This window comes from Rhinopithecus roxellana, chromosome 7 (genome assembly GCF_007565055.1).
Source record: "Rhinopithecus roxellana isolate Shanxi Qingling chromosome 7, ASM756505v1, whole genome shotgun sequence".
NCBI classification, from domain to species: Eukaryota; Metazoa; Chordata; class Mammalia; order Primates; family Cercopithecidae; genus Rhinopithecus; species Rhinopithecus roxellana.
In genome coordinates this window covers 82,608,071-82,618,212 of record NC_044555.1, presented here as the reverse complement: position 1 = coordinate 82,618,212, position 10,142 = coordinate 82,608,071, and the positions used below count along the sequence as shown (strand labels likewise).

General features: G+C 44.0%; 1 protein-coding gene across 3 annotated transcripts in view; it reads right to left on the bottom strand.

Moving 5' to 3' along the window:
- Window positions 1-41: 41 nt before the first annotated feature.
- TXLNG (taxilin gamma) overlaps window positions 42-10,142 on the bottom strand; it is a 57,734-nt gene continuing 47,633 nt past the window's right edge. For 2 of the 3 annotated variants that reach the window (XM_010369253.2, XM_010369252.2), the window contains 3 exons: window positions 6,827-6,919; window positions 4,612-4,707; window positions 42-3,103 (listed from right to left, as the gene is read on the bottom strand). In XM_010369253.2, coding sequence (XP_010367555.1) covers window positions 2,777-3,103; window positions 4,612-4,707; window positions 6,827-6,919 — 516 coding nt within the window. In that variant the 3' untranslated portion in view covers window positions 42-2,776. Of the gene's footprint in view, window positions 3,104-4,552; window positions 4,708-6,826; window positions 6,920-10,142 lie in introns of all 3 variants that reach the window. The other variant, XM_010369255.2, reaches the window with a different exon arrangement.

Sequence of the window (10,142 nt, the reverse complement as noted above, 5' to 3'; positions counted from 1 at the left end):
AGTTAAGGCCACATGGATAATAAAAGAATACACAGAAGCTGTTAAGTTTATCATACATATTTACTTAATCTATACAGAATCAAGTAGATAAAATCAGATTCACATTAGTGAAAAATCTCTACAAAATGTCTTTGAAAAGCAAAACAAGACTGCCTCTTAACAATTCGTATCCTCAATGAAAGACGTGGGCTGTAAAAATAAAGCAGTGTGTTTAGCACAAACTAGAAGATATCTGCATCATTTTTTCACAGTTATTTCCATCTACAGTCTGAAAGAGGTAGATTTTTCTGCAACACCTGAGAATTGAATTGTGATAACCAGGTGTAATAAAGGCAGTTGCATACGTAACTGAAGAATACTGGTCTCAAGACCAAGAAATGTACTCCTAACAAGTCTGAGGATGAAATGGTCCATATTACCCAAGACCCAAGTTTTCTCTACACCTTGGAGTCTACTGCCACTATAAATAATACACATCATGATTCCATGATGGTGCAACAAATGCAACTTAAGTGAATTCAACATTTAAACCTTTTCTGGGCCAGCTTAGTAGCATTACAGTGTTCTAGAATATGATAGGGGGTGTGCTACAAAGCCACAACACTGGGCTGGTGAGGTGATCACTGTAGGAAGATGTCCTTCTCAGAGGGTCCCCATTTGTTTTTATTCACAGGGTAATGGGAGGAAAGGTTCTGAAAGGAACAGATGCATCCCAGACAGAATCCATATCCCTTCAACACTACAGTAGCATCTAGCTAAAAATACAAAGTAAGCCAAAAGCAGCAGGCCAAGTACGGTTAATCACATTGCTTTAAAGCCCTTGGAAGTATGCAACAGGCCCAAGATTTACAATCTTCCACACAGGACAAGCACCACAAAGAAATGTGGTGGGCTACACAAATGGCTTAATGTTAAGAGCGGTACATCCAGCAGAGTTCTTGTGAAATGTGATCATTAGTACTAATTTTAAGGTAGATTATATTTCTGATCTATACCTGCATTTTCCCCCCCACCCACCCAGGGAAATGAGCCTAGTGTTTCTTTAGTAGCAGAACGGGGTGTACTCATAAGAGGGTGTTGGAGGGTATCGTTTTTTGTTTCTGACTCATTTTGAATGGTAATTAGATAATCTACTTTGTAGATTTCTTTTCCTCCACTGTTTGGCCCCTTGAATTAACATGACTGATGGTGGAGGCTTAGATACAACCCTCCACTCCAGGCAGTTTCCTATCTGTTGGACAATTATCAATTCTTTCAACCCAGTTTAGACCATGAATGTGAAAGGACTTTACAAATAAAACTTGTAACAAAGAGAAAACCCTTTTAACTGGACAAAACAGTTTATTCAGTCCAGTAAGCAGTTTAACAAGTGTCAGTCTGATAGTTTTGCTCAGTGGAATGTGCTGACATCAGTTCTAGTAGAACCTTTTATTTCATAAAGCATTTCAATGCAAATTATGCCAGGGACAAAGTCAAAACTTCCATCAGTGCAGCCTGATTAATCATCTGCATAACTGAGCCACATTCAACATTGAAACAAAGAACTAATTCAAAAGTTACGTGCTTAATTTCAAATGTTCCCCCATTCCAAGTGTAGAGACCTTGATAATACTGTGGCTTTTTTTTTTCCTCCTTAAAAAGAGATGGTAACTAAGAAGGGGGTAAGAAACAGACTGAACACATAAGTAATAGATCCTGACTAACACTCTGCCAAGTCTTCCCAAAGTAAAAATGTTGGTGCCAGTGTTTGCTTTGCAAATGAAAATCAATTTCAGTTGGTACTACTGATCCATAATGAAAATTCCCTTTTGAAAAACCTGGAGTATTTTGCTGGTGGACCTTTTGTAATAGCTTTCAAGCAGCCAGAAAGTATTGGAGAAACTTCTGCCTAGTGAAAGCTACACGTGAAATGACCATCCTTGTCTTTGACAAGGGACTTCATTGAACGGCAAACATGAACACCAGTTTTCAAAGAATAAGTGACCTTCTATGGGAAGTGGAGAATATGTACTCAAATCGCAAATCAGAATCAAACACAAACCACCATCCTCCACGGGAGCCCCTCATGGTCCAAATCCCACACCTGAAACCAAAGCGGGATGACTGTTCAGTCACATAAACACTAAGCTTATTTGTCTAGTGATTTGCCTGCATATACTATTTTGTCGACAAGTGACATCTTTATATACATATTCTGCTGAAACTTGGAATCTAGCCATGTGGCCATCTCAATTTGTCCCAAGATATATTTTCAAAAAGCTAATTTCAGTCAAATATGCTTGTTTCTGACCCAACGTTAGAGTTTTGTTTTTACTTGGCATTTAAATGGGTTATTAGACAAAACTAATCACCTTGGTATTTTCTTTTTTTGAATAATATTAATTGGGGGGACCTAAGACGTTTAAATCAATATTGTTTTCACATTAAGGAACCATCGTCAGAACAAAGTTCCCTTGTAATGGTTGGCCCTGTCAGTGAAATTTTCATTAGGATGATAATGTGCAAGTAGCAGGGAGAGAAAGGGCAAGGCAATGAGCACGTGCATTCCAGTGGAGGGAGGATGAGGCCGATGTGCAACACAGCCGAGGAAAATTTATAGATTAAACTATTCAAAACTGCTAAGCAGCCTCCTGTACCACATAAGTCCAGTAGTTCTAAGAAAATACAGATATGGTAGAAAAAGTAAGAAAATTTTCACCACAAAACCAATAGTTAACTACTAACAGAGAAAGTTATACACAAAATATATCTCTCAATACAGTGATCACACCTCATCTTAGTCAACCGACTCAATGGCCGGAGCAGAGCCTGTGGACGGGGGCTTTTGCACGGCGCTTCTCTGGCTCTTGGACTCGGCCTCCAGGTACGCTCCCAGGGCTCTTTTCGAGGAAGTGTTCAGCTCCTTGTGAGAATCCAGAGCAGCACAGGGCTGTATCACAGATGTTGCTAAATCCCTGTCGGCCGCTTTGAGGGATACCTGCTCTTTCAGGACTTCTACCTTCTCATTGAGCTCATTCCTTTCTGTTTGAAGAGCCCTGCACAGCTTCTCTAACCGTTCCAGTTTTATTTGAAGGGCCTTGTACTCTTTATCACGGACTGTTTTCTGTAAGAAAAAAAGAGGATTTCTGTAACTTTGTTAAGTATCAATCAGGTTACAAAAAAATTAAGCCAGCTGAGCCTTATTGGACACTTCTCACCTATGGAACATGTTCCATCTCTTCAGCCTCCTAACATTCTAGCTAGCTAGCGTGACTGCACCCACAACTAAGTATACCAAATGAGATTTAGCACCATGATACTGTTTCAGGGGAACAAAATTCCTTTTGTCACTTTTTTTTTTTTTTTTTTTTTTGAGATGGAGTCTCGCTCTGTCGCCAGGTTGGAGTGCAGTGGCGTGATCTCGGCTCACTGCAACCTCCACCTCCTGGGTTGAAGTGATTCTCCTGCCTCAGCCTCCCAAGTAGCTGGGATTATAGGCAAGCGCCACCACACTCAGCTAATTTTTGTATTTTTAGTAGAGACGGGGTTTCACCATGTTGGCCAGGATGGTCTTGATCTCCTGACATCGTGATCTGTCTGCCTCGGCCTCCCACAGTGCTGGTATTACAGGAGTGAGCCAAAGATAAACTTTTTAAGACATTTCCTATTGAATTATTAGGAAATTCAAGATATCCATCATAAAGAGTAGCAGACACAAAGGCCTACATACAGAAAATGACTCACTTCTACATAGATTTCTCCTCTACCAATTTTTAGATGAGAAGAAGACTTTCTTTTTTTTTTCTGAGACAGAGTCTTGCTCTGTCGCCCAGGCTGGAGTGCAGTGGTGCAGTCTCGGCTCACTGCAACCTCCGCACCCCAGGTTCAAGCAATTCTCCTGCCTCAGCCTCCTGAGTAGCTGGGATTATAGGCATGCACCACCACATCCAGCTAATTTTTGTGTTGGCCAGGAAGGTCTCGATCTCTTGACCTCATGATCTGCCCGCCTCAGCCTCCCAAAGTGCTGGGATTACAGGCATGAGCCACTGCGCCCAGCCGAGAACAAGGTTCTTGTACACATGTGCCCCAGCATATTCTTTCCTGAAGTGTTATAATAAAACAGGCAAAACATACTTTGTTGCTTTTTTGAAAGGCTAGTAAGTCAAGCTAGAAAGGCCCTACATGCTGCATCAGCATCACCTGCATGCTTTTTAGAAAGGCAGATTACCTGCCTCCGCCCCCAAGAACTAGTGACTCAGAGCCTCTGGGTGGAGCCCAGCAATCCTGGTCTTAACAAGCGGGAGTTTGATGCAAACTCAAGTTTGAAAAATCACTGCTGTAGAAAAAAGCAAAATCTAGACGTTTTATGCTATCTCCGACACAAGCCTGGGCTGCTTAACTGGGTGTTAGGAAGCTCAGCCCCTCACTTGGGGCCCTGTCCCTAACCTAACTGCCAGGAAAGAAGTCACAGATTCTTACCCAGCAACTCAACCCCACCCCCGCCCCAACTCAGGCTGGAGTCCTCAGCTATGGCAGTAGTGTTAGAGCACACGTCCCCGGCCCGGATAGATACCTGAACTCAAGGAGTCCCCATGACTAAGACTACACTTTAGTCGCAGGAAACCATCTCACCTCTTCAGCCATTTGCAGAAGTGCTTTATTATTGTTTTCCCATTTGGTACGCCATATTATTGTCTCTTTTTCCAGTTTTTTAATTTTCTTTGTCATCTGTGAACACAATTGCACATTTAAATTCTAAGTTCCCTTCCTTATCTCTACTCCCTGTCCCACTACACAAAAATGCTTCTGTGCCCCTCCACTCCCCCATCCCTGCACCTGCCTCACCCGGCTGACAGCTGTGTGTGTCTTTATAGAAGTAGCTGTGCCTGCCTGTCGGTAGCAGAGCTTATCTCAGAAGCTCCTAGGGTGGAACCAAAGAAGGGGGTTTGTATTATGAGAAAAACAAATTCAATCTCCATTTCAGAGGCAGCAGCACATGGAGGAAGCTGTCAGCCACCACACTCTGAACTCAGTTAAGGCTGAAGTGCAGCTTTCATCCCAGCTCTGGGTAGTGAGAGACAAGCCCTCCTTCTCCCTAAGTTGTATGAAAAAAATGCCCATGACTGAGTTTTCTGTCCATTAAACGAATTCCTCAGATTCTTGGGAGGACAGCGATCTTCAGCCCCACAAGACATTAAGAACTGACGCTCCACCACAACCTCCAAGAACACATCAGTTTCAGAACTCAAGGCAGCATGATTCAGGTAAGACTCCAGTGACCAAGAAGATAAAAGTAGTTAATACCTCAGCTTTGGTCATCCTCACAAGCCATGAGGCTGATTTACTTCAGATTTTGCTAAAGATAAAGTGGGTCCCCAAATCAGGGAAGTGTTAAACCTATGCTACCAGAACACAGTTTTCAGAAATTCAGGATGCATTTATCCATGCCTGTAACCAGCTACATTCTCAATGTGCCTTCATCCACTGTTGACTGCACACCAGCTCTGATCCAGGTCGGGGCACTGAGCCAGGTGGCATTAAGGGAAACAAGGACAAGACACAGCCAGCACCCTGTGCCTTGGGTAATTACCCACAAAACTGTAACACAAGGCAAACTGGGACAAAGGCCGTGGGAAGAGCTGGTGGAAGACCCAGGTTGACTGCTAGACCCATAGTGATCTCTGCAGCCACGGACAGAGAGGAATGTGTTCCAGTCCCAGAGGACCAGAAGGATGGCAGATCCAGGAGGCAGGAACTCTGTTCCACCTGAACAGTGAGTCTGTGCTAGCATCCAGCTATCACTTGCACTGTGCCTAACAGCGCCCCTCGACTGCAGCCTCAACTGAAAGGACTGGCAGGCAGAACGAATCTGCTGCTCACGGAATTCTCCAGATTACCAGGTCTAAAAATACCTGGAGGTGGTAATTTGAGCACCAATGAGCCACATGGTAACTGAGTACACGTTAATGTGCCAAGCACTATCTGAAATACTCTATTCCATGAAGGGCAGGTTTTTTGTTACCATTTGTAACAGTGAACGAACAGAAAGGTTAAACAACTTGTCCACAGTCATACGTTCTATGATGCAACTGGGACATTAGCCCAGGGCACGCGGTCTCCATCACTATGTGAGATCTAATAATAGTCATGACTAACATCTACTGAATGCTAACAAAGTGCCAGGCACTACTGTACTTCTCCCCAACCCCACACTGTGTTTTTAAATCCCCCATTTTTAAGGGAAGGATGCCAAGTAAAATAAGGCTGGCTGGCTGGATATGTATAGAATTACATATTTTGGTCCTTAGCTTGATCTCAAGGATATCTCTTTCCTTAACATAGGCAACAAAATGCAACAGAAGCAAAAGAATTGGTTTGGTCAGGGGAGAAAGAATTCCATGGGAGTAAAGAAAAACAGAGAAGCTAAAAAAGATAGAAACACTGATACATCAACCAACCAAAATATGTGATTATTCTTCTGGGCTTGGACGTCTTTCAATAGTTTAATCTCCAAGGTCATAGAGTTTTATGATGAGAGGGCTGAGGATGATCCTCTAAAGCGGTTAAAACAAAAAACAGCAACACACCAAAAAATCACTTTATTTCTAACAAGTTGCATTTAATATAGGATTTCACTATAATAAAGGTAGAATTCTAAGAGCATAGAGGACATTAGCTACTTAGGGTACACTGAGGGCAAAATGACCAAAAATGCCACTGGAGGATCACTAAAGAGAAAATGAAGACAGTATCATAACAATGGGAACTCAGCAAAGTAGTAATCACACTTAAAAGAGCTTATACAAATTCCATTTGATATAATATTCTACTAAAAATATGCAAATACCTTTTCCATTTCCTGTCTGAAGGTTGTAAACAGTTCATTGCTTTTGGCCATGGTAGTCTGGAATTCTTCAAACTTATCCATATAAAGAGAAAGCTACCGGAAAAAAAGTATGAAACATTCTGAGTTCCACGCAAACAATTTCAGTTCCCAAACTTTCAAAAGAACGTAGTATGCTTACTTATTACAAATGAGAGAAATACGAACAAATGCACATCCAATCCTTGGACACCAGACATAGATGGCTAAAGTTCTGACAACCCACAGAAATGCATTAAAACTGATGACATTCTGTTGACTTTAATATTAGACCTCCACCCATTGATCATAACACAGCCTGAAGGATGTGGTGACTATAAACGTCATGCATGTGGAGTGCTCGCCCAACTACCCCTCTCCTGCCACGTGAAAACTGTCGTTGGGAAAAGATCATTCCTTTAGAATACCACTGCAGGGTTTAGTTTGATAGCAATGGTATCTCTTTCCTTAATGTAGGGAGGAAAATGCAACAGAAGCCAAAGAATTGGTTTGGTTGGGGAAGAATTCGGTGAGAGTAAAATTAAAAGAAAACGTAGAGATCTACTCTTTTTTTTTTTTTTTTGAGAGAGTCTCGCTCTGTTGCCCAGGCTGGAGTGCAGTGGCACAACCTCGGCTCACTGCAAGCTCTGCCTCCCGGGTTCACGCCATTCTCCTGCCTCAGCCTCCTGAGTAGCTGGGACTACAGGCGCCCACCACCACACCCGGCTAATTTTTTTGTATTTTTAGTAGAGATGGGGTTTCACCATGTTAGCCAGGATGGTCTCGATCTCCTGACCTCGTGATCTGCCCACCTTGGCCTCCTAAAGTGCTGGGATTACAGGCGTGAGCCACTGCGCCCAGCCGAGATCTACTCTTAACATAGTCCTACCCTCAAGGAATTTTTATTTAAGGATGAGGAAAAAAATGCCAACCAACAAGGCAAACAGAATATAAAATGCAGTCACCATCTTCTCCCCCTTAGAAAGGAGTCCAGAGAAGTGCAAGGGGAAGAGCACAGTGAGGCTCAGGATACTTAGGGGAAGCTTCCTGTGGGAGGCCTGAGCTGGGCCTCACGGGTGAGCTGAATGAGTTCATCTTAGACCAGTAGGAAACCTTTCAGAGACCATCCAACATAATGACATTATTTTCAGGATAGGGGAAGAGAGAGAGACCCAGAGGAATAAAGTATTTTGGGCAAGATCACACGATAGAGACAAGAAAAGCAGAGAAGAATAAAGGATCTTCAGAGGCCAAGAAAGAGCATAAGCAGTGCTGGATGCAGAATATTCACCAGCACCACCTAGCACACAGGATGCGGGGCAGGGTGGAATATGATGGTGCCTGCCCAGCCACAGCCAGCAGGGGGACGGGCCATGCAGGAAGCACTTTAGCAGCACGCATTGTGGTGTGGTGGACGCAGAAGCCAACTGAAAGTTAGTCATCTCACAGTGACCTTGTGCTTGTCAGGCTAGACGAGGTCCCTGTGAGATGGCCAAGCCACGTCTGCCCAAGGGCCTGGCCTGGGATGAGGACAAAGCAGGAAGATAAATGCAGGGTGACCTGGAGAACACACAGGATTTGTTAGCAGACACTGACGGGGCTTCTGACATAACAAGCCTGGGGTTGGGGCCAAGAGTGGTGCTCACGCAGAGGGAGGGAGCAGTATTAATGCCTGAGGGACATTTAGAAGTTACAGCAGTTTTGATGTGGTCCTTTAGGGTCTCACTCGGTCACTCAGGCTGGAGTGCAGTGGAGCAATCACAGCTCACTGCAGCCTTGACCTCCCTCTTGGGCTCAAGCAATCCTCCCATCTCAGCCTCCTGAACAGAGGGGACTACAGGCACACATCACCACGCCTGGCTTTTTTTTTTTTTTGAGACAGAGTTTTACTCTGTCGCCCAGGCTGGAGTGCAGTGGTGCAATCTTGGCTTACTGCAACCTCCGCCTCCCTGGTTCAAGTGATTCTCCTGCCTCAGCCTCCCAAGTAGCTGGGACTACAGGTGTGTGCCACTATGCCCGGCTAATTTTTTGTATTTTTAGTAGAGACAGGGTTTCACCGTGTTAGCCAGGATGGTCTTGAACTCTTGACCTAGTGATCCACCCGCCTCAGCCTCCCAAAGTGCTGGGATTACAGGCGTGAGTCACCGCGCCCGGCTAATTTTTGTATTTTTTATAGAGATGGGGTTTCACCATGTTGCTCTGGCTGGTCTCAAACTCCTAAGCTCAAGCGATCTGCCCGCCTTGGCTGGGATTACAGGCAGGAGCCACTGTGCCTGGCAGCCATTGTCCACTTTTATTGAAGATGGAACATCCAAATAAAGACTGTCCCATGTGAGAGTTCAATGCTGGCCCGATGGGTAGCCAGTAAGTGGCCCCTAGCATCACACACGGACCTCCATGGCTAGATTACAAAACAGTGGGTCAAGACAGCACAAAGTATCACCAGCAGATGCTGGGAAATGACATGGTGACGGCAGAGAAGGTGAGACATGCTTGGGAAGGACGGCCACATTTAGGTAGAGGAAAACAAGAGGTGACAACAAAGGAAACCAAACAGTGACTGGATAAGAGGCTTTGAGTGGTACAGATCACAGACAACAGAAGCTACGGTGGTGACTACAACAGAATTGGAGCTGGCCTGCAGGCTTGGTAAAAGGGCCCTCTGGTGACTTCCGCAGCATTATCAATGACTCCCACATTCAGGAGCGTCTTCCAAAACCATCTGGAGACTTTACACCTTCTCCACATCAATTCTCATCTCTATTTACATGGACAACTGACTGGATAGGGCTGATAAGTAAGGGATTCAAATCTAGAAGCTTTCTAGCACGATCTTCAGTTCCAAAGATTCCTCATATCTGACACTCTTGAATATTCACTCTCAGTTAGGCTAGCTTTATAGGACCTTAAATTCACCACATTGTAAGATGTTCCCAAAGAAAAGCAACGCTCCAAAGAGGTGGGCGTGAAGACCACGCCAGTCTCCAGGTATCAGTTCACAGCTCATCTAGAGTCTTCACGAAAACTTACATGATAAACTTGTAAATAAGTAACACTTCTTTCAGCCAAATGTAATCTAGTTAACTGAAAAAGGATGAATGTACAGGTACAAACGCCTAATTTTACCCATCTGTAAAGCCACAGCAAGTCTTCCCTGTGCCTTTTTTTCTTTTTTTTTTTTTTAAGGAGATAGCTCCTCCTACACTCATTCCACACAAGGTAACCACAGATAGAGATCACAGCAGGACACACTTACAGGGTCTGGACTGAGCGAGAGGGAGGGCCCTCTTGGTGATGAAAA